This window comes from Equus asinus, chromosome 2, assembly GCF_041296235.1.
Source record: "Equus asinus isolate D_3611 breed Donkey chromosome 2, EquAss-T2T_v2, whole genome shotgun sequence".
In the NCBI taxonomy this organism is placed as follows: Eukaryota; Metazoa; Chordata; class Mammalia; order Perissodactyla; family Equidae; genus Equus; species Equus asinus.
In genome coordinates this window covers 92,053,979-92,079,133 of record NC_091791.1, presented here as the reverse complement: position 1 = coordinate 92,079,133, position 25,155 = coordinate 92,053,979, and the positions used below count along the sequence as shown (strand labels likewise).

The 25,155-nt window shown below is 38.7% G+C and overlaps 1 protein-coding gene across 31 annotated transcripts in view; it reads left to right on the top strand.

The window, feature by feature from the left end:
- Positions 1–25,155, top strand: part of CCSER2 (coiled-coil serine rich protein 2) — a 172,576-nt gene that overhangs the window by 85,445 nt on the left and 61,976 nt on the right. For 14 of the 31 annotated variants that reach the window (XM_014832895.3, XM_014832894.3, XM_014832898.3 and 11 more), the window contains exons 4-6: positions 1,326–1,416; positions 9,870–10,032; positions 22,268–22,463. In XM_014832895.3, the coding sequence (XP_014688381.1) occupies positions 1,326–1,416; positions 9,870–10,032; positions 22,268–22,463 (450 nt within the window). Of the gene's footprint in view, positions 1–1,325; positions 1,417–8,988; positions 9,167–9,869; positions 10,033–22,267; positions 22,464–25,155 lie in introns of those variants that run through there. The other 17 variants (XM_044760014.2, XM_070493814.1, XM_070493749.1 and 14 more) reach the window with 7 other exon arrangements.

The following is a 25,155-nucleotide window of genomic DNA, read 5'->3' as shown; positions in this document are numbered from 1 at the left end:
CAATGTTTGTGTTAGCATTCTTTCCTACATCGTATTTATTGGCTATTTATTTTATATTTATTTTGTGAATTTTCCACTGTGGACTTTGCCAGTTTTTTTTCACGTTCATCTTTTTTCTTGAGCTTTAGGAAGAGTAGGTATTAAGGACAGCAAATATTTCATGATGGAAAGAGGTTCTGCGAAACATCTCTTTTTTGTGCCATGGTTAGATAATTATCCAGAGTTTTTTCCTTTTAAGTAACAACGATTATTTCAGTTACTTTTTGTCCTCAATGGATCCTGGAAGGAAGGCCCAACAACACAAAATTCGAAAGATTTGGATGGAACACAGGGAACCATTCTAATTTTATTCACATTGTCGGAAATAAAGTCTTCCCTTTATGTGAGAGTTTTTCAAGGCTGTAATCTCTAAGTCATGTAAAAATGTGTGGCTTTGTGATGTTTTTACTTATATTGTACTCTTGAAAGGTCTGCAGTGTTGGATCAGTTCTTGGATTGGAAGTTTTTGTTTATTTCTTTAGACTTCAGAACAAGAGTCTTTGAAAGCAAAACACTGCTTTTCTAAGGATAGGTGATAGCTAGCAATAGCAAGGTTGCAGATAGAACCGTGGAGGGGCTGCCTATACCAGTTCGATAGTCCAGTCCTGTTATAGAAAAAGAACAGATTAAGGCAAACCAAGGAGGTGGTAGTGGGGCCAAAGGTAGTGGTAGGTAGGCTTCGCACAAGAAAGGAAATGGAATAATCACATCGTTAAAGGCTTATTTCCTTGTTTTACGTAAGTGGCCCAATCCCTAGAGATAATAAAACAACCTCCTACACCAAAAGTGAATAAGTTTTGGGAGATTCTTTACCACTTTTGATTATTTGTGTTATCAGGGAAGTTGTTAGAAGCATGGAATCAGGAGACAGACCTCCTGTCTTCGCATCTGATCTTGGCCAGGTGTTAGGCTCTCTGTGCATTGATTTCATCATATATAGTATGAGGATCGTATTCATCCCTAAATCATAGGGTTATTTTGAAGATTAAACAAGTGAATTAATATTTGTAAAGCGATTAGAACAATATCTTGCATATAGTAAGCACCATAAGTTTTTTAAAATAAAAAAAATCTGATGGGGACGAAGACTTAGGAGGATGTTACAAATAGCTTGATCAAAACAGTTGAATCTATATTTTCCATTAAAAATTTTTATTTTTAAAATCTATTCTTAAAACACAAACCTTGAGTAAATTCAGATTATCATATAGTTATATTTTCAAAACCATTAATTACACACATCATTTGAGCTAGATTATAGCATTTTTTACTGCTTTTTTTCACAGGATATTCTGAATAACCTTGAATCATGTGACCTTGAGGATGATGACCTTATGCTTGATGTGGATCTGCCTGAGGATGCACCTCTTGAAAATGGTATGTGGGGACAACATGGAACCGTCAGAAGTTGGCTACTTGCTTGTGTCCACTTTGATATGTTATTTACACACTTCCTAATCTCAAGGGAGGAAGCCTTTTCAGACTGAGAATCGATCTTAAATTATGTTATATAGGTTCATTAGAAAACTTATTTAAATGTTTAAAACCTGATTTTGTAGGTCTTAGATATAATTCTGTAGGATCCAATAACATTGCAGACCTACACCATAAAGTAAGTGATAGGTAGGATTTGTCCTTTTTTTCTTTGTGTGCATATCCAATTTTTCCTCCTTTGATCTCATTTTAATTCTAAGAAGAAATACATTTAGAGAAACAGAGATAATCATTTGACTTGGGAAACAGCAATAAAAGTCACTAAGTTGGTAAATATTTTAAAAAGATCAATTTTGGGAAAATGGTGACCTTCTGAATTAATCATTCTGCCCTTTTTACTCTCAAATCCAGTCTGTCTTCCTCTCCTGATCCCAGTAATGGCTGGAGTGGAGCTTCAGATAATCCATATGCAAGAGACGTGAGCACTCTTGCCCTGACTGGCATAGCGCTTGTGGGATTTCTTACCTCAAGGACTGGTCGAGAACCAGAGCCCAGCCCAGGACAGCCCCTGGGGCATGGGTTGAAGTGGGGTCCTCTTGGGAGCAGGAATGGTCCAGAGGTCTGTGAGTCCCCATTGGTCAACGTTTGCCTGGTCTCTCAGGCCTCCCAGGGGCCAGGGATGAACTGGCAAGGGTGGTGAAGTCCTTTTTATACATGATGCTAGAAAAATGCAAGGGAACGTCAGAGAGGGTGGGTGTTTGTTCTCTGCTTCATTGAGGTCCTAGGAGCCTGCTCATGGCTCACTTTTGTCATATTGGCCAGGCTTTTTTTGCGCTGCCACGATACTATGTAACAATCTCAGAATCTCAATGGCTTTCAAAACAAATGTTTATTTTTCTCATTCATGGATCTGTGGGTTAGCAGAGGCAGCTCAGGCTGTGGGACTGAGTTCAAATCTGTTCCTTGTTCTTTCCTTTCTGCGACCAGGACTCCTTGGAGCAGCTTGCTCTTATGGCAGATTTCAGGAGACAACAGGGGAGCAGAAGCATACATATAATAGCTCTTAAAGTCTTGACTTAGAACCGGCACACTGTTACTTCCACCCACAATCTGTTGGGACAAAGCAAGTTATATGGCCAAGCCTAATGCCAGTGGGACTGGGAGGTATGCTCAGTTCACAGTGAGAAGCTCCGCATCAGAGGACACTGGACGTATAGTTCTGTTAAGGGAGAGAGTGAAGAGCTGAGAACAATATCTGCTCTTCCACAGGGGTAGAGACTGTTGCACCTTCTGTGGTTCCACTGTCATGTGGCATACTCCAGCAACCAGAGCTGAGTTCTAGTCACCTGAGGGAGAAAAATCACAGCCAACACTCAGGAGGAGGAACAGGGAAAACCACAGAACTCTCGGGATTAGAGCAGCCCAAAGAGAGAGTGGGAGCACTTAGGGAGATTTGATGGCAGCACACTTCATTCTGGAGCTGTACAAGATTCCCTGACAAGACGGTTCAGTAGAGGACAGAAAGCTTAGCTGCTGTTGAAATCTGAGTTGGTGGCCAGGAAGGTCAAGTGGAAAAATATTGTAGAAAACAGAGGAAAAACATAAACCGTTGAAAATTATAGGGGAAAAAGCCATGAGACTTCATGATCCAGAAAATTTAATGTGAAGTTTTAAGGGCTGGTAGTGAGGGAGGGAGGGATTTGCCTCCTTGGGATAAATCACATCCTAGGTAATGTGTTACTTTGACGGGATTATAACAGCTTCTCTTTGAAAACTGAATACCCTTTCGGAGCTACAAAGCAGTGGAGCGGTGGAATCGGTGTTAGAGCCTGCCTCATCTTTAGAGCACAGCAGGATGTTGTCCACGTGTTAGATAAAAGTAGAATCTCAGGGACGTTTCCTCTTTGAGGTCTGGGGTGGGGGCTTGTGAAACGTAGGAGGGAACTCCTGAAGTGTAACAACTCACAGATGTTGTAGATTTTCCTCGAAGAAGGCAAACAAGTGTTGACTATTTGGAGCTAATGGAACACTGAAGAAAGCAGAACATGGATTCTAAAATATGTGGCCTTCAGAGACACCAAAGATAAAGTAATATAGAGGTTTGGTCCTAGCAGGAAGTGGGAAGTGACTGTTCTCTGTACAGCACTGAGGTCCTGAAGGACTGCCCACTCATCGAGGTTTGATTGGGAGGATGGGGGGTTACAAGGACTGGCACAAGGTTTAAGGAGTCTTCTAATACACTTTTTTTTTTTTTTTTAAAGATTTTATTTTTTCCTTTTTCTCCCCAACGCCCCCCGGTACATAGTTGTGCATTCTTCGCTGTGGGTTCCTCCAGTTGTGGCATGTGGGACGCCGCCTCAGCGTGGTCTGATGAGCAGTGCCATGTCCGCGCCCAGGATTCGAACCGACGAAACACTGAGCCGCCTGCAGCGGAGCGCGCGAACTTAACCACTCGGCCACGGGGCCAGCCCCTTTTCTAATACACTTTTGACGATTGGTTTTAGTTCCCTTTAGATTCTGGTTTTTGAGGCCGTTATGCAAATTTGGGTAGAGTTTTGATGGGTCACTTTGAACCTTTCTGGGTTCAGTAGTAGGGTTTAAGGTTGATACTGTAGTGCCTGTGTCAGTAAAACGTTTGCAAGGTTGTCCTTTCATATTTAGAGAAGTTTATCTTTGAGCGTAAGGGTAGAACCAGAAATTGGGTGCTTGATTTCCCCCTCAGAAGACTTTGATTAGTCGCCCACTTTATTTTTTCTCCTTTATTTCTTATGTGAGGCAGACCACTTGCTTTCCCAGTGCCCTGCTATTTGTAGTATCTGTAAGTGTGTTGAGAGACTCCTTCCTTCTATGTTGAAAAGACTGAGGGGAGACATCCAGTTATTAGATGTGAAGGACATCATTTTATTCTGAGTCACATTCGCTTTTTTCCTGAGCCTCTTTCCAAGTATTGGAAGTCTAACAATGAGGCTGTTTACCCTATTTCTGCGTTAAATTCTTTCACAGAAAGTGACGCGTGAGATGGGGTCACACCTCTTTCAGAATCTGCTTTTGAGTGCTGTCTAAAGGTGTTAGTCCGTCCTTGGAGCCTGCAGTGGATTTATCCTTCCTTTGTTTACAGAACTGAGTTAGAGCCCAATCTGTGTTCACAGAAAAGACTTTGTTGACAGCCTCTCAAAGGCCTTTTGGTTTCTGAAAGACCTCTGGTTTCCCATGCGATTCCTGAAGTTGGGGACACAACATGCTACCCCAAAATATGGCACCTTGGCATTTTGAATATTTTAAGCTGAAGGAGTTTGAGAAAACAGGAGAAACAGGAAGGTCACTCTGACCTCCTCCCCCTTCACCCTTCTTCCCTGAGACATTATGAAGCCCTCATGTGGGGCGCCCTCCTCCCTACACGCAGAGGAAAGGAGCATCCTTGTCTCCAAAGATGAAGGGACGCCGAGAAGAACCCTAGCAAACAGGCCTTGCTGAGTTTCCTCCAGTTCAATATGATCACCTCCTGCTCCCTAACCTGTCATATTATACCATGGCTGTCCGTTCTTCATCAAACCTAGATTAAAAATACACAGGTCTAAGGGGCTGGCCCAGGGGAATAGTGGTTAAGTTTGCACGCTCCACTTTGGCAGCCTTGGGTTTGCAGGTTTGCATCCCACGCATGGACCCAGCACCGCTTGTCAGGCAATGCTGTGGTGGCATCCCACATAAAATAGAGGCAGACAGGCACAGATGGCCCATCTTCCTCAACCAAAAAGAGGAAGATTGGCAACAGATGTTAGCTGAGGGCCAATCTTCCTCATTTAAAAACAAAACAAAACACAGGTCTGTTTCCTTGGGCCTTCATTTCCTTATGAAGGCTCTTGTGTCATGTATTATATTAAATAAATTTGTATGCTTTTCTCGTGTTAATCTGTCTTGTCAGTTTAATTTTCAGATCCTAAAAGGGTCAGGAAAAACTTTTTCCTCCTCTACACAATTAATCACGGGTTCTTAAATCATCTTCAGTTTCTTCACACTGTGCTTTTCCCTTCTACTTTTTGCACTTGGAGTTCCCTCTGATGTATGAACTAATATATAGATCTGGGGGCTCTGGGTTATTAATTCCTGAAATTATTCTAAATTCCTCTGCAGATTGCTCCCATTCGTGTTTAGCTCTTAGAAACTATGTAGCCATGGCTGTGAGCTCAGAGTGAGACTAGGTCTTAAAATCAACCTGAAGGGGTTTTTGTCTCTTCTGAAGGAGGTTTAACTTTAAAAAGAGGTATTGAGCTTGTAACGTTTCTGGCCAGCGTGAGCGGTAGGGGGTCAGGTCAGAGGCGAGATGGGGCAGAGGGAAGTCGAGGAGCACGGAATGACGGCAGAGGAATAAAGGGAGAAAGGACTTTAGGTTTGAGTTCTGATTTGGGGAATCTAAAAGAAACATTGTTTTGATTCATTTATATTTTTATTTTACCTTGGTCAAGAAATCTCTTAAGGAATCCATTTTGGAATCTGAATTTCTTTTGGCAAACCATTGGGTATTTGGAATTTGCTCCTTTTTCTAAACTGTCTCTCAAATGAACAGTTTTGTTCTCTCAAAATCGCAATTGTATCGCTTCATTCTCTTGCTTTGGAGCTTCTAATGGTCACTCATTACTTACAGATTAAAGGAGTTGACACTGTAGGGAGGAAGGTTTTCCTTCTACCCTGCTAGGTTCTTTGGTTGGTCTAATAATCAGATTGACATAAGACTGATTAAAAGGAGAAAAATAAATTTAATTTGGTGTGTACGGGAGCCCCATAAACTTAGGAGACCCTAGGACAAGTTGGGCAGTTGAGGCTTTTATGCTTTATATGCCGTCGTCCTGGGCTGAAGAATGAAGTAGGAACCTGGGGGCTTCAAAGGCACAATGAGAAGAGTAGATGATTGATAATTAGATGTTTGCACTGCCATATAGGCAGGTGTTTCAGATAAAAAGTTCTCTCTGGTAGTAGCTCTCTTTCTGGGCCAGGCACCCGATCTGAATTCTTTTAGGTAGTTAGGTAGTTACGGGAGAGGTAAAAGTTTTTCTTGAGTATGCTGGTCTTGATTGCCTTGAGCTCAAAATAATCCACATGCCAAAGTGGCATACTCTGGGGTCACGTGTGTTGTTCACCTTTGGCACATTCATGTACAGTCCTCAGGTTTATGAAATTTCCGTAGTGTATACCTTCTTCCATGTGTTGTTTCCTCTGCTGCTTTAGTGTGAAACTTTTCTCTGTTGAAGAAGATGTCTTTCTAGTCACTTCCTGAGTCTCACCCTACCAAGTCATGGAGCTCATCAAATTGTACTTATTTCGTGTTGTATTTCCTGAGACCACATTTTTGCTGAACTTTTTGTTGAATTATAGTCATGTGAGCTCAGAAGTATTGTGGTTGGCCACTTTCCAATTACTATATTTTCTTCTGGAAATTTATCTTTCTTTTTCAATTCTGTTTAGTAATAACAAGGTTCATGATTTTTTGTTTTACATGAGCTTTTCTGCTATGAAGCCAAATTTCAGTTCAAAGCTTTCCTCATCAGCTTGTAAAGCCTCCTGCCTTACACATTCTTTTCAGGCTTTCTGATGTGTGATTTTTTTATCCTCATAGCCCATTGTCAGTCCCATGGTAATACTACTTATGCCGCCCATTACCTTCTTAGCACTTGAAGTTATCCCAGAAATAATCTAGCTTACTTTAGTCTCATGTTTTGTGCCTTTTTCAAGTCAGGAAAAGTGGGTATGACGAGTGTTAGACAAAGGCATCCCCACATCCCATACCCCTTACTCATGTAAAAGAACTGAGAATCGGCTTTTGCTGTTGGAGCTGGAAGCCTCCTTCAGAAGGCCTTTATTTATTCTCTAGTCGTAAACTTACAGTTAGGGCCACATTCTGTGTATAGATAGTTTTGATCAGCATACTGGGTTAAAAACTTCTTGAGCTGGGATGGCTTTCGGTTTGCTCCATCATCCCCTTTGGTATTACACCTTCAGAGGGATCCTTTCCTTTCCTGGTCTTGTTTGTCCTGATTTTGACTTCTCTCGCCTTGTAATTTTATTTGCTTTCCATTTTCTTTTCTATATAATTTCTTTGATTCTCTCAGAGAAGGTTTAAGTTTTCTAAGAAAAGTTATGTTATTTCTTTTTCCTATTTTCTATTTCCACCACTGATGTTATTTCACATTGTCTTCTTGGTAACACTTCAGGGTATGTAAATGTGATTGATGGACACCTCAGGTAGGAGGACAGCAGGGCCCTTCCTGCCATCTGGGAGTGGCCATTTCTCCGAGAGGTTGAGCCACCTCTGTCTCAGTTTCTAAGCGTCTTTGTCTTTTGTGGTTACGGCACATGTTTGTTTCCGGTGCTTGTGTGCCAGTGTCCATGGTGGTTCATGTTTCAGTAAAGGTACTTTAATTTGGAGCCTGTACAAAGCACCAGCAACCTTTAGCAGACTCAAAAGCAGCACATCCATTTCTGGTTGTAGCTTCCCAGAGTGTCAAAGGCGTCCCCTGGCCTGTGCATCTGGTTCTTCTGCTTCTTGGTCCTCTGTGGGCCCTGTGCTAATGACGTCCTAACTACCCGTCAGGTTCTGATTAGGACAGGTTTCTTGTTAGGGAGTGAGTGGAATGTTACCTGCCTGAATTAAGAAAAATATGAATTCAGAGTATTTGAAAGTGAATATAGATTGTTCCTCAGCTATACAAAGTTGCTTAAAGTAACATTTTAACACCCTGTCGAAATACTTAAGAAACTTCATGAAATCTATGCGTATAGTACAGTTGTGAACTTAAAGCAGTTTTAAGCCTTCTTAGGTTTATTTTTTAATTTATTTTCCTTTTGGAGTCTCATTTTCTACTCCTGATTTTTTTTTCTGCACAATGGTCACCATGCCTTTATTTATCTAACAGTTAGGTTTTCTGTAATTGAATTTTAAGAAAAAATAGGTCTTAATTTATCCCAATAAGATGACAAGAAATTGTTTGAAATAATTTTAAATGTAAGACTTCTGTAAAAAATTTTTTCTTTGCAAAAACTTTTGAAAAGCTATAGTAAATAATTGCTTTTCCCCACAATTGATTTCTCTAATGAATATGAACAAAATTTCCATGTCTTTTAAAACCTTATTTAAATTGTTATACATTTAGAAGAAATATGTTACAGTGAGTTCAGTGTTTATGAGAATCGAACATCTATACTTTACATTGTCTTTTTTTGGAGTGAGAAAGTTTGTTTTTATCTGCTATACTGTAATGTAAACACTTTCCATATTTCAAGTTTTAGGTTCAGTGAAAACAATCATTTAAATAATGAGGTTTCTTTACATTGGAGAATGCATTGATTTCTAAAGCTTCTTTATCATAAAGAGTTCTGAACATGTAGGATTTGAACTTTTTCGTGTGATAATTCTCAGACTAGAGAAACCTTTCCCGTTCCTGGCATGGGGTAGTGTTTAACTGTATTTTTAGTAACAGTCCTAACTCTGTAGCTATGTAAGCCCCGAGCGAAGACGGAGTCACAGGGTAAACTGGGCTTGCTTCCCACAGGGAGGGCTGGGAGTGAGCAGGAAGGAAGGCCTGGTCGGCAGAGCCCGGGATGCAGCTATGTCTGAGTAGGCAGCCGGCGACACAATGTCTCCCTTGTACGAGGTCGCTGCCTCAGTGAGTGCTCAGATATGTGAGGGCAAAGTGTTTGGGTAAGTGAAGGGAAGCTTGGGGTGTTTCAAAGAGATTCTTTGCGTGTTTTTGTGGTATTTGCATTTCAGGGAGTGTACTATTTGTTGCTGCAAAGTACTGGCTTTGTTTTCTGTGGTATTTTAGACTTTTTGAACAAGCTGTATTGCAGGCAGATTGAGCGTCTTACTTTCTAAAACTGTGAGCTTAATTCAGAAAATTTGATTTGTTTCTCATGAAAAGTTAATTTCTGTTTCTTGACATCAGTGAAAATTAATTGTGGCCTTCATGTTTAGGAATAAGTTCTCTGCTAGACTTAAAAATCTTGTGCTTTTTCTTATCGTTTTCATTTTAAAGTCAGAACCAACTGGTGATAATAATGAAAACGACTTAAAACTGATTACTGGTGTTTAAAATGTATAATGTTGATTTCAAGGATAATTTGCTTGTTTTGAAACAGTGGGACCATTAATTGTGACTTAAGTGACTGTAATATCAAAGTTTTATAATTTACTTCAGTTTGAATAATAGAAAGTTCAGTTTTCACGAAAACAGCTGTTTATTTTTCTTTTGGAAATCTTGATTTTGTGATTAGCTGACATACATGGCTGGTATTTTTCCAGTATTGCTTTTATATTTTGAGCAGCATTTCATTATCAAGCTGCAAGTAGTTCAGTTTTACAGAGTGTGTGCATATTTAAGTGTTTTGCTTTTGAATCTGTCTAGTGGAGTGTGACAATATGAACCGCTTTGACCGATCAGACAGGAATGCCCGGCCGCCTCAGGAAGGATTTTGGAAAAGGCCGACCCAGAGGTGGAGCGGACAGGAACATTACCATCTCAGCCATCCTGACCACTACCATCACCACGGGAAAAGTGACCTGAGCAGGTGAGTCCAGTTCAGATCACATTTCTATCCTCTGGCTAATTTTGAATCATAATTCCCTCCTCGCCCCCCCAAAAGTGTTTTTTTGGTCTGGTTTTTAGAAGCACCAAAAACCGCTTCAAGTTATATGTGGTATTAATTGGAATAATATGTTTAATTCTTTCCTTTTGGCCCAAATCTTTTAGCTTTATTATAAATATAAATATTTATGCCTGCTATTTGGACTTTAAGTTTTGGTGTGATTTTCTAATTCTTATTTAGGAATGGTTACATTTTGACTTTGTTGAAGTTTATTAATTTTTAAATAATAACTTATAAAATTAGTACTGAGTGATTTGTCTTCTTTTACTTATATAATAGAGTGAAGTTAAAAAATTCCTCGAGTAATACTAGGAACAGCAGCAAGTACTGTATCATGCTAGCATAGCCTTTAATTTGATCAGACCTTGTGTCTAATGTGGCTCTGGAGTCGTTATCCCAAACCTGGCATCAAACCCTGGCCTGGCACAGATTAGCTTTGCGAGCTTCGGTAATTTACTTAACCCCTGTCTACTTGAGTTTACCATCTGTAAAACATAGTTAATACTACCTTCCTCTCTGTGTTTGAGCATCAGGACTAAAAGTGCCGGGAGCAATATCACCCTTGCAGTAGGCACCCGGTGGTAGTTGTTATTAATTTTTTTCCTTTGAACACTCTCATTCCACTAGGGATTGAGGTCATTTTGGAGCACATTAACAATACAAATAATAAAGTTAGGATAAAGAAATAATGGGAGGGAAACGCGGCCCCATATAGTTCTTGACGTAAGGAAAAAAAATTGTTCTAAGATTCCTTGCAGCAAAAGCAAAGAACAAAACTTGACCCATTACAAGATTTACAGTGTACGTAAGATAAAGGATATGTTTCTTCCAAACTGATTGCTTTTATGAGTCAGAAACCTTTGCATGAATTCTTATAGGGAGAATACCTTGTGGTATAGTGGACAGGACTCACACAGCTTCCCAAAGTGGAAATAATGATAAATTCCATGTCTCTTTCTTCCTTATGTTCTTCATTGCAAGCTAGAAAGAACTCTAGTCCAAAGTAGGAAACCGTGGGTCTGCAGTGGGTCATGAAATGACGAGGTCCAACTAAAGATCCTTCTGTTGGGGTAATTTGATGCAAGAATAAAATTTAGAAGATCTGGAAGAATGCACAGGGTGCATATCCTTCTGGGCATTATTTTGCTTGTTCTGTTTCTCACATCTGGGCTTTTGATAAGGAATGGACCTCAGAGAGTTGGTATTTTTAGGCAAGAATCTGATGTAAAGATAGTCTTCATTGCTAATGATGAAGATTATGCTTCCCTTGTCTTTGATGGTTGGTTTATAAGAAGATAAATTTAATGCCAACTTAGGAAAATTTAGAAGCCTAATTAAAATGTGAACCATTGCTTATACTCCAGATAACATTTATTCATCTATTTAACAAATATTCATTGAGAAGCTGTATGTTGAATCCTGTGCTAAATTCTCAAGCTTGGGTAACTATGGAGATGGTGTGAGGGGTGAAAGCTGTGGGTTGGTAATGACTTCTCGGAGCATTGTTTTGAGGACGATAAAAAGACTTCTGCAGTGTGTGAGCTCGGTTGGAATCATTGCAGTTACTGGTTATGTGGAAGATTCATGTGCCTCTTCCATCCTATACAAAGATGAGAGGTAGATACTTCCTGCTGCCAGGATGCTGAGTCGTGGGAGAGACAGCCATGCAGATAGTAGTAATGCAGTGTTAGAGCAGAGTGATGGTGATGGGTGCCTCAAAACGCTGATGTGTACAGGACTCCAGAACATGCAGCTACTGTTTTTTGTCTAGAATAGTGGTGTATAAAGGAAGTTACTATTGAACTGGTGAGTATGACTTTGGAGACTGCAGAGGAGTGGTTTCTGTGGGAGAAGGATGAGTATTCAGATGGAAAGAAACAGCATGTGCAAAACCCTGTGTGAAAGTGCATGGCATTTTCAGAGAACTACTCTAATTCATAGCTGGATTGGCTAGGTCGTTTGGAGGGATGAATAGATATGATCTGTAACTCTAGATAGCAAAGCGGCTATGCATTTTAAGATAAAGGGTGGCAAATTTCAGCTTGAAGTGAGGCTATTAATCAGACTTTCCAAAATGGAAGGAGTTACCTGGAGGTAATCATCTCTGTCCTTGGGAGTGATCAAGCTGAGGCTGAGAGTAATCTGTCAGGAAAGCTAAGCAACATTTTCCAAAATCTCTGTTTCTAGATGTCAGTAGGTGCAGAAAAGAGAGATTCTCTGATCAAATAAGTATGAGAACAAACAAATTAAACAAAGTTAAATGAGCTTTTTTAAATAGTGGACTCCGCAGGACCTTTCCTATATAAATAGAGTTCTATGATTTTGCAAAAGGTGGTAATATAGAATATGTAGCTGTTTCCCAAAACGTATGACCACAAATCCCTTCTGCACTGTTTGTTTCAAGAGACCAGTGACTTGTGGACCGTCCACACTGAGGAGAGAAATGTGCAGCATTCTTGGTGGCTGCTAATCTCACTCACGCAGTGCAGAACTTCCCAGAAAGTGGGCTGAGCACCCTCGTCTGTTGTGATGAGTTATCGGTTAACTGCTTTATTGATCCCCTCAGGCTTTGGGGGCCGTGTGGGGTTTGGGACATAGAGATCCCCCAGAGCCAGTTATGGGATGTGTGGTAGAGAGACACCTCATCCAAGACAAGCCTTATGCCAACATACCTTAAAACTATTATTTTCTCTCTGTGCCTTGATATTAAACAGATTTGGAGGCACTATCCACAGGGCCTTTTAAATATTACGTGTGTGAAAGTCCCTCTTCCCATTCTGTAACTTCTTGAATGTTGGTTCTCTTTCCTGTCCGTCCTTTACCTCCCATCATTTAATTAACTAGAGGCTTATGTCTTATCCATAACTCAGAAGACTGGTGGTTGTGAACCATGGATCTGCTTTCTCTATGTTTCATCATAATGCTGCTCTCTCTTTTCTCCTGGCCTAACCTTCCACTCCTCTTTTCTCCTCAGATCTTATTTCCCTACACCTTCCACCATGCTATGTGGAATTCTCTTACATACTAACAAACTCACATCCTTGACCTCTTTGCTACATTCTCCTGAATATAACTGAAACCTGAGTTTTTCCTAAATGTACTAATTCCCCAGTAGCATTCTTACAGGAAAATTCTTATCTCCCAGTCACTCTAGTACTTTACTGTTTAGAGGTGGGGTCTTTTTTTCACTCCTCATTGTCATTTCTAAATGAAGTATTCTTAAGTCTCTTTCCCTTGAGACTTAGAGCATTTGACTGTATCAGCTCTTCCTTACTGGTCCCTACTCCTTGCTCACAAACTTTTTGGCCCTCAGCTCACTTTCCCTCTTCATTGTGAGCTTTACTGTAGTCCTCAGTGGCTCCAGTATTCATGCACATGATTCGTTTAACTCTCTGGGTCCCTGGTTCCTTAGGATTCTCTCTCTGTATTCTCTCTATATATTCCTGGTTCTTAGGATCTGAAAATAGAGATAGTTTTACTATTCTTTCCGATCTGGATACTTTTCTTTTTTTTCTCCTGAAAAATTGCTATGGCTAGAACCTCCAGTGCCACGTTGAATAGGAGTGGTTGGAGCAGACGTCTGTGTCTTGTTTTTGATGTCAGGAGCAAAGCTTTGTCTTTCACTGTTAAGCATGATGTTAGTTGTGGGTTTTTCATAGATACTCTTTATCAGGTTGAGGAAGTTCCCTTCTATTTATCTTTTATTGAGTGTTTTTAATCATGAAAGGGTGTTGGATTCTGTCAAATGCTATTTCTGTGTCTGTTGAGATAATCATTTTTTTTCCCTTCCTTCTCTTAATGTGGTGTATGACATTGACTGATTTTTAACTGTTAAACCAACCTTGCATTTCTCAGGTAAATCCTACTTAGTCGTGGTATATAATCCTTTAATATGTTGCTAGATTCAATTTCCTGGTGTTTTGTTGAGGGTTTTTGTGTATATATTCATAAGAAATATTGGTTGGTAGTTTTCTTGAGATGTCTTTGGTATTATGATCACATAGATTGAATTGGGAAGTTTTCCCTTCATTTCTGTTTTTCAAAGAGTTTGTGAAGGATTTTTGTTGATTCTTCGTTGAACATTTTATAGAATGAACCAGTGAGGTCCTTTGGCCTGGGCTTTTCTTTGTGGCCAGTTTTTTGATTACTTACTTAATCTCTATGGATGATATGTACATATTTGCTAGTTTTTATTAGTTTGTAGTGTTGTTCTAGTCCTCTGTTTCCTTGATGATCTTCTTCCTAGTTGCTCTGTTCCTTAATGAAGAGGAGATATTGAAGTATCCAACGTCAGCATATCTTGCAGAGAAGGTCTGATACCAACAGATTCTCTCAGTTTTTGTTTATCTGGGGATGTTTTAATTTCTCTTTTATTTTGAAGGATAGTTTTGCTAGGTGAAGAATTCTTGGTTGACAGTCTTCCTTTTAACATTTTGACGCCTGTGCTTTCTGATGAAAAATCAACTGTTAATCTTATTGAGCATGTCTTCTGTGTGGTAAGTCACGTTTTTCTTGCTGCCTTCAGGATTCTCAGATCTTCTTTGTCTTTCGGCAGTTTAACTATGATGTGTCTCTCTTTTAGTTTATCATATTTTGGAGTTTGTTGAGCAAATGATTAGATAGGAGTTTCCTTAAATGCCTTCAACTAGTAAGTCTTCCAGCCTTTGCCAAGGAGCTCTGTGTGTGTGTGTGTGTCTGTGCAGGGTTGCCTTCAGCAACCTAGTAAGCATTTGCAGCTCTGCCTTAGCTTCATTTCCTGCTTGCTCAGAGGCTCAAGGTCAGCCACAAGTGAGAGATTAAGGCCTTCTCAGGTATTTCTGTGGCATGCACACAGCCCTATGCTTGCTTGTGGCCTTACCTATGCCCAAGAGTATGTTGGAGCATTTCAAAGCCTCCTGTGGACATCTCATTCCTCAGGTTTTCTCCGCTGAGTTTTTTGGTCACCTTGTTTGCCTCAACTGGTGTCACCATCTCAGGCAGCTGAGGTTTTAAACAATCACCACTGATGTTTTTTGACAAATGTACTAGAGAGAAGGCTGTTATCACCGAGCGAGCTCTGAATCGGGCCAAATAAAACAACTCCTGGGGGCGGGGCTTTCCTAGGAAGGTGCCACTTAGGTCAACGAGTACTTTGGCACTTTCTGGAGAATTCCAAACCCAGTTTACTCCCCCCACCCCACCCCCAACTCAGTGATTGCTGGATTTCACAGCTACCCTGCTGGTAAGGCTGTTGTTTTTCCAGCTGTCACAGAGCCAGGGAGATAGAGATAGGCATGGCAGTAGAATAAACTAAAATGTCACAGGACTTCTTCTAACTGAGGTTCAGCTGGGTTCTTTTGAATAAGTGCTTCTTGGTTGTTGCAAGCGTTTGGTTGATTTCCAGAGTGCTGAAAAAGTTGGTTTTGACAAATTTGCTAGTGTTCTCAGTGCTTTTATGGAGTGAATTTTTGGAGATCTTTATTCTGTCATTCTGGAAGTACTTCTTTCCCTTCTTTATGTCATGCTTTTTGTTTTTAATAGACTTCACTTTTTAGAGCAGTTTTAGGTTTACAGAAATATTGAACAGAAAGTGCAGAGTTCTCATGTACTCCCCCATCTCCTTTTATACACAGCTTCTCCTATTATTAGTATGTTACATTAGTGTGATGTATTTGTTATGATTGAGGTGTCAATATTGATACATTATTATTAACTAAAATTCATGGTTTACGTTAGGGCTTACTCTTTGTGTGTACATTCTTTGGGCTTTGACAAATGCGTGATGACATATCTACCATTATAGTATCAAAGAATAATTTCACTGCTCTTGGAATCTCGTCTTCTCCACCTAGTCATCCCTTCCTTCTCCCCTCCCCCCATTCCTAGCAGTCGCCAATCTTTTCATTGTCTCCATAGTTTTGTCTTTTCCAGAATGCTTATAGTTGGAAACAGAGTATGCAGCCTTTTCAGATTGACTTCCTCCACCTAGCAGTATGCTTTTAGGTTCTTTCATGTCTTTTCATGGCCTGATAGCTCTCTTTTTTTAATCACTGAATAATATTCATTGTGTGGATATACTGCAGTTTGTTTATCCATTCACCTACCTGAAGACCTCTTTATTGCTTCCAAAAATTGGCAGTATGAATAAAACTACTCTAAACATTTATATGCAGCTATCTTGATTGCTTCCAAAATTTGGCAGTTATGAGTAAAGCTCTCAAGACATTTATGTGCATAAGTTTTCACTTCATTTTGTTAGATATTGATCAAGAAGCATGATTGCTGGATCATACAGTAAGAGTATGTTTAGTTTGGTAATAAACTGCCAGCCTGTCTTCCAGAGTGACTGTACATTTTGTATTTCAACCAGCAATGAATGAGAGCTCCTGTTGTGGTACATCTTTGTCAGCATTTGAAGTTTTGTTTTGGATTTTAACCATTCTAATAGGTGTGTAGTGATATCTTGTTTTAATTTGCAATTCCCTAATGATATATGATGTTGAGCTTTTTTTATATGCTTATTTGCCATCTGTATGTCTTCTTTAGTGAGTTGTCTGTTTCGATCTTTTGCTCGTTTTTTAATTGGGTTGTTTGTTTTATTGAATTTTAAGAGTTCTTTGTATATTTTAGATATCAGTCTTTTGTCAGATAATGTTTTACGAATATTTTCTCTCAGTCTGTGGCTTGCCTTTTCATTCTCCTAATGCTGTTTTTCACAGAGCATTAGTTTTTAATTTTATGCAGTCCAACTTAGTGAATTTTTTCTTTCATGGATCGTGCTCTCTATGTTGTATTTAAAACTTAGTGCCAAACCCAAGGTCACCTGGATTTTCTCCCTTGTTATCTTGTAGTTTGGTGTTTTACATTTAGGTCCTTGGTCCATTTTGAGTTAATTTTTGTGAAAGGTATACAAGGTCATTTTTTTTGCATATGGGTGTCTGGTTGATCCAGTACCATTTGTTGAAAACACTATCCTCTCTCCTTTGAATTGCGTTGGTTCCTTTGTCAAGGATCAGTTGACTACATTTGTGTGGGTGCATTTCTGGACTCTCTATTCTGTTCCATTGATCTATTTCTCTATTCTTTAGTCAATATCACATTGTATTGATTATTGTTGCTTTATATAGTTAGTCTGGAAGTTAGATAGGGTCAGTATTCTGACTTTCTTCTTCTGCAATATTGCGTTAGTTATTCTGGGTCTTTTTCTTGTTCGTGTAAACTTTAGAATCACTTTGTTGATATCCACTGAATGACTTGCTGGGATTTTGATTGAGATTGTGTTGAATTTAGCATTAAAAAAATAACTGTGAACATAAAAAAATATATATTTTTTTGGTGAGGAAGATTGGCCCTGAGCCAACATCTGTTGCCACTCTTCCTCTTTTTGCTTGAGGAGGGTTATTGCTGAGCTAACATCTGTGGCAGTCTTCCTCTATTTTATGTGCTGCCACAGCATGGCTTGACGAGCAGTGCCACGTCTGTGCCCAGGATCCGAACCTGTGAACCCCAGGCCACCAAGGCAGAGCACGTGAACTTAATCACTATGCCCCTAGGCTGGCCCCTAACAAAGTGTATTTTTAACTTTCTATATGTGCAGTTTTTATTAATGGCAAGGAAAGAAACTTTATTAATGGTGAAGAAAAAAACCGGTAAAGATTTTGTGAAGTCAAACTGCAACTCAGATTGATAATGAATAAATGAAAAAGAAAAATCTCACACACACACACCCTTCCACTAGCTAGTCTAACCTATGAATCACAAACCTTAATTTTAGCACAAAATCACACATGTTAGTAATCAAGAAGCTTGGGTGGAAGCAGACAAAAATATGCGTATATGGATACAGCAACATAATTTGGGGAGATTCCTTTAGGACTGCGATAAGTGATTATGCAGCAAGGTGCTTATTAGGCACGTGGATTGAATATCAGGTGCAGCCAGTGTATGTGGGGTCAACGTAAATGAGTTTAAAAAATGGCGCGCTCTTTTTTTTTTCTCTTTTTCTTCTTCTCCCCACAGCCCCCAGTACATAGCTGTACATTCTAGTTGGGGGTCCTTCTGGTTGTGCTATGTGGGACGCCACTTCAGCATGGCCTGATGAGTGGTACTAGGTCCGTGCCCAGGATCCAAACTGGCGAAACCCTGAGCTCCCAAAGCGGAGCCACAAACTTAACCACTTGGCCATGGGGCCAGCCCCCCAAAAAAGGCTATCTCTTCAAGATTCCTTTTTGTCGTTATTGTCATCCTTTGTTTTTCTTGTTGACTTCATTGACTATACTTACCAAACAATGTTAACTAATGTCAGTGATAGTGGGCATTTCTTTCTCCTGCTTCTGTAACCACTGAACTCATTTTTTGCTTTCATCCATCCCTGTATTGGTTCGATTCTTCCTGTCTACTAGCCCACCTGGCCTGTGATCAGCCACGTAAGTTTTGCCTTTGCTGACACACTGCTAACCTTCCACTGTGGTCCCCAAAGCAGCTTGCAGTCTTTTGTTGCTTTCACCATCTAATTTCTCTACTAGAAATCTGTGATTGTTAAAATTTGTACCCAAGTACAAATTTGTGCCTGTTAACTTAATACGAGGTATTGCGGCAAGTAATTCCTCTCTTGTCTCATGTTCCTTTTCCGTCGCCTTCTCCATGCCTTCGTCCCTGGGTTTGTCCTTGCGCTCTTGGAAAGTGATTTTACCTCCCATTCTGTTTCAGAGGTTCAGGTTCTTGTGTGTGGACTTCGTTATCTTCTCAGAATGTGAAATCTCAGAATCTTCATTATCTTTCTTTCTATCCTGTTTCTTTTCCTTTCTTGTCGTAATAATGTCCTTTTACTTTCTGAAAATAATCTCTCATTTATTTACTTTCTGTTCCATCTTTTTCTTCTTCTGCCTTTTGGCCTTCTCAATTATATTTACTTTTTTCCAGCAAACTTCAGAGGTCCTCCGGTGAGGTGTTATGTTATTTCCAACTTAGTGTCAGATGGTTTAACAGAAAATACACATACATGAAGCACATGTGTCAAACATTTACCAATGGGGAATATAAGTGAAGGATGGAGGGTGTTAGAGTATTCTTTTGAATTTCTGTTAGAAAATTTTTTCAATATAAAGAAAGTATTGATAGTAAAAATCGTAATTTTTTATTTAACATTTATTGTATTATCAGTTACCATTCCAAGCACTTTAGCATATATTACCTCATTTAGTTCTTATGCCAACCTAATGAGGTAAGTGCTCTTATTATCCCCATTTTATAGGTGAGAAATATGAAGGATAGAGAGATTAAGTAACTTACCCTGTGTTTTATATACATCTAGTAAGTCACAGAGCTGAGATTTGGACTCAGATAATCTGTGTAAGTAACAGAAAAATGAGTAAGATATGGCCCTCTATTCAAAGGGCTTACAGTGTAATTAGAGGTGATACGTATACAGATTTCTTTAATTTATGCTGTAAAATAAATCAGGGATCATAAAACAGGGGTCTTATCTAGTTGAAGGGATTGGAAAGGGCTTCTGGAGGAGATAGCGTTGCAGTGCTAAGAGTAGCTGTAAGTTTAGTTTTGGATCTAACGGTGGAAGTATTTCAAATGCAACCGAAGGCATGTGAATTTTATTCATTAGGCATTGGAGAACATTGAGAGTTAAAGAAACTGTGGCCCAAAGATATTAATTATTTTTAGTAGCTTGTTACATACAGCTAAAATTTAAGCGTAAATCCTAGGCCAGAACTGGCTCATTTATGCTACTGTGGCTTTTCTAAATGCCAATTCTTTGTCCCCATCTTCAGTTAGTGATCCAGACTTGTTGACTTTTCCTTTGAAATGTTTTTAATTCATTTGTTTCTTGCATGTGGTTCATATTTATGTCAACCTAATATAAACCCTTATTTCATACCTGATTCTCATATAGTCCAGTCTCCTTTAGTCTCTCCCTCTCTGATCTTTCTTTTGCTAAATCAGTAAAATGAAGTTAGTTTTAATTTGATTGTTAACTGGGACTTTTTAATGTGACTGCTTCCAGATTATAATTCTGAAGTAATGCTTTTTCATGTCACAATGAAAGAATTTTAGAATCTCAGAGATGGAAGCTTAAAATGTGTGCTTCTTACTCATTCACAGAAAACAACAAAAACGGACAGATGGACAAATAAACAAAAATGAACTGTCTGATACAGAGGAAGAGAATACTTGGTTCATCTCTTCATGGAGTTTATAATTTAGCACAGATTGCAAAGGAACACAGTATACTGGACAAGTACTATAAATAGACAGTGTAGGGGGCTCTGTACAGACACCTGTGAAGTACCAGGTCCTGCCTTAGGAGATTCAGGGAGCTGTCCTGGAGGGAATGCCAAGTAACTTCAGATGGAGAGGAGTTCGCGTTCTCCAGATCAAGTGTACGTGGCGGGCAGGATGGGTGGACTGGCCGAGAGTGCAGAGAGGTTGAGGATGTGGGTTTGGAAACAAGAGGCACTGTAGCATGCTTTGGCAAAATCAGGTAATTGGCTGTGGATTAAGAAGTCAGTCTGAAGGAGGTAGGTGTGTTAAGGGATGAAGTTGAAGAATAAATTGGATTCAGGCTATCTGTGGCCTCATAAGCCGTATTTGAGAGTCTCCTTAACCCTAAAAAACGTGCCTTGTACTTTGTCTCATTACTTTTCATTATCTTTTTCCAGAAAGCCTTAGCCTTTCATTTTGGTCAAACTCAAACCTCGTACTTTATAGCTCATCCCAAGTTATTTCCTATCCGGGAAAATTTCCTAAAGTATCTCAGCTTTTTTCTCTGAAAATATAGCTCTTATCATCTCTTTTAATTCATTCACCAAGTGATTCTCTATTTTTGTCTTTACTATTTTGTTAAATTTTTATTACTATAGATTTTTCATCAGTCCGTGTATAGATTGTCCATCTATTCAGTCATGGATTGTAAAGTCTTACTAATTAATTGATTAGTATTTGAAATTTAATAATTCAACTATATTTTGAACCAATAAAAATAAAGCAGAATTCTGTGTAAAAAACCTAGAGCCTTACTTATGGATCAACAATTTAAAAGTTCTTAAAAATCTTTTTCTTTGGTTAAAAAAAAAATCTGGCCTGAAATCAAGTATTGAGAAGTAGTTTCAGAGAAAAATAATCTTGTGGAAGCCAAGCTCGTATTGAATATTTGAGAATTTAGAGATTTGGGAATATTTGTTAGAAGCTAGAAAATTTAGCAGAAACCACATTCCTACTTTTTCAATATGGTTCAAATTGAATGCATTGGGACTTTTGCAAATTTAATGCATCATGAGTTTAACTTTGATCCCAATATGTTAACATAGCCAATATATTGGAGAGAATAATTGTTCAGTTTGTTATTTTAAATATTGAGATTTCACATATATAACAAGTTCTCGTCTTAAGAACCAACTTCAATTATGTGTAATGTGAATGCAGTAATTTTTAAATTGCTATAGCTATGATTTCTGGTTAAAATATTATGTTTTTCATGTCCATGAAACACGTTATCCTTAGTTTTTTTCCCTCTTATTCAGCATGTACATTATTGTCTGAAACTAAAGGGAAGTTTAAATTTTTTTAGAGTAGGTTTCTTTTAGTGTAATTTAGTATTAGGAAGTATGTGGCGTGTGTAAGACTTTCATAAAACTTTGTTTAATCTTTATTGGAAAAGATGATTTATCAACAATGTGGAAACGAAAGAAAGAACAGCAGCTCATCTGTCTTCACTGTCTGCTGAGGCTTTCAAGGAAGGAGACTTGTCCAAACTGGGAGTTAACGTGGGTAGCACAGTTGTGGGGTTCAAAAAGATGTGAAACTTGAGGCCAGTTAAAGTCAAAAGTAAATAAAGAGCAGACAAATCAGTGCAGAAAAGGAAGATGTGTAATTTTTTCTAGGCAAGGCCTTTCCCCAGAGTTTTTGTTTCTGTTCTAGTTCCTAAGGAATAAGATTTATTCAACCAAAGATTTATTCACGAAAGAGGGGAATACAGAAGATAGTTGTATTCGTGACAACTAGAACTTATGGCACTTTACGGTGGAAACAAATTCAATGTCTGAGGTGAATGAAAGTCAAAGACTTTGTGATATGTTAAATGATTTGCAATAATTTCATTGCCTTCTTTCTTTCTGAAATTATGTTGTATATCTTTTCCCTCCAACTTCTTCCCCTGCCCTTCCAGAGGCTCTCCCTATAGAGAATCTCCTTTGGGTCATTTTGAAAGCTATGGAGGGACCCCCTTTTTCCAGGCTCAGAAGATGTTTGTGGATGTACCCGAAAACACAGTGATATTGGATGAGATGACCCTCCGGCACATGGTCCAGGATTGCACTTCTGTAAAAACCCAGTTACTCAAACTGAAACGTCTGCTGCATCAGGTGAGTACAGAATGAACGTTTTCAGCTCTGGTATTTTGAAGTGCAAAATGGGTTGACTTTACTTTAAAAAAAAAAAGTTAATTGGGTTTCTAATGTCTATTTAGAATTCTGTAGAAATAATGCTTGTAAAGAGTACACAATAGAACCTTTTTCTGAGAGAAAAAAACATAGGATTTTGCCTGATGGTCTCAGTACAGCCCCCAGCATTTCTGCGTGTGTGATACCTGGTAAGCCAATCTCTCTGTTTCTGTTTCCTCATTTTTATAGTACCTACATTGTAAAGTTGTTGGGAGTTAGAAATAGCCGTCGTAAACTGACCAGTCTAAGACCTCAGACATAGTAGATGTTCAGTCATCAGGAGCTGCTGCTAGCATTTTAGCCAAGTGGGAAATAAGAAGCAGCAGTGTTTCCTTACGTAATCTTAGTCATAAAATTTCACTTACTTTTGAAACCTTCAAGTTTAATCTTCCTCAGTCCTCTCGTTTTTTTATTTGAGAGAAATCCAGACTCATAGTGATGTGACTTGTGCAGAGACAGGAGTAGCTGATGGTAGAACCTGGCTTCTGATTCAGTAGTACTTTATCCACACATTTAGCTCTTACGGACAAGGCCAGATGCATAGCAGAAAACTAAGAAATAAAGTACTAATTTTAAATTGTAGGTATCTTTTGTTTAGTTTTGAATCTATATTTGTCTTTTGTAGACTAGCCAGATGAGCTTAAATATGGTTGAGAAACAAGTCTGGCTCTCTGCTCAGCTTTCAGAATTGCCTTCCTCAGGACGGTGTGCTCTCGCTTCTGATGCGCAGGGGCCAAGTTTGAGAATTCTTGGTGGCCGACAAAACCAACTCATGATGTATGCTCATTAATGGCTGGTTGAAGTGAAGTATGACTCCCATGTTAGTAATGATGATTAGTGCAAATATTCTGTTAAAGTCATTAAATTGTTTTTTATTACTTGGTTATGGACTCTCTGGGCTACTCTTCTTCATTCTTGTGAGTATTTGACTACCTTTTGAAGAGAAACTGTTCTGTGCTAAGACTGGAAGCCAGAAAGTAGAAGGTGGTTTTTCAATCAAAGATTCTTAGACTCCTCTCGAGGCAGAAGGAGTTTCCATGATTGAAATATCCAGATAGAGCTTACAACTTAGTTCATGTTTAACTAGGAAATAGACTCTGTTTTGTAGTATTTCTCTGCTCACTGGTCTGGGGAGAAGATTTTCTGATCAGGAACTTCAGAGTCAAGGGAAAGAGAAGGTAGAAAGGGTGGAAATAGCTAAAATATGATAAATATCTACTTTGAGTCAGTCATTGTGCTAGCTATGTCATACGCCCTCTTTTGTGCCTGGGTTTATTGCCCTGAAACGTGATGCATGATTAAGTATCAGTTAATAATAATGAGAGAAGTAGCATAATTAAGGAGAGAATAGGTAAATTAGTCACCGATGATAAATACTATAAAAATAGAAAACTGTTTTTTGAGACACTTCATGAAAAACTGTGAATCTCTTAATGTCTCTTTTCTGTCATTATGACCTTTGAAATTTTAGATAGTACACACTGGTCAGATTGACTTGACTTTTTGTTTATATAGTGAAAACAAAATTAAGAGAAGAAAATTGCAGAATCTTTTCAGGCATCTTTAAGTTTCCCAAAATGCTAATAGAAGTTAAAAGCTGAATGAGTTCAGGATTTCATATAAGTGCTTCTTAAGTTTTTCCCTGTTAATATTACTAAATTTTAAAAAGTTCAGTGTGATACACATACGTGGTTTAAAAAAGTTAGCATAGTATCCAGAGGGGTAATGAAAGTACAGTCTTTCTGTCCCTCTCCCCACCTCGGTCAGCCTCTCCTAACCCGAATGGTTACTCTATGGTAACCCGAATGGTTCTCTAGGATTGGGTCCACTTTTTCTTGGATAACGTATCTTCTTTTTTCTCAGTTTACTCCCTCATTTAGCTGGAGTATATCCTTCATTTACTTCCTAACAGTGGGCAAATGGATGGTAAATCTTTTTAGTTACTACAAACTAAAAATCTGTTTTATCTACTCTCACATTTAATTGACATTGATTGGCTGGGATGGGAGCGAGTTTTCCCTTGGAAATTTGAAGGCCTTGCTTTTCTAGGATCCTGTTTAGCCACTGAGAAAAGTCTACTGTATTCTCATTCATTTTGCATTGTATTTTGCTGGTTTTTATCTTTCTGGGAGATTTTTAATCTTTTATTTCTGGCATTCTGCAGTTTCACAGAACTGTCCTGGAATTTGAGTTTTGTTGTAGTTGTTTGTTTGTTTTCCACTCAATACATGGGTAATAATTAATGGGCTCTTTGGAGATTCACATAGTATGAAATTTTCTTATTTCTATGATTATATTCTTCACTCCATTTTCTGTGTATCTTTTTGGAATTCTTGGTAATCACAAGCTAGAACTTCTGAATTGACTCTCAATCTTTTATTTTTTCTTTCATATTTTCCTTTTCTTTTGGTTTATGTTTCCTGGTATATATCCTTGATTTCATATTCCAGCTCTCTATTTCTGTTGAATTATTGTCTTAGCAATTGTATTTTCAGTTTCCAGCACTCCTTATTGTATACCATTCCTTATTCATTTCATTCAATTCTTGTTTTGTCTGTAATTACGTTAGGTAGACTGTTTCTGTTCTGTTTTGTTAAGATTTCTCAGGTTCCCT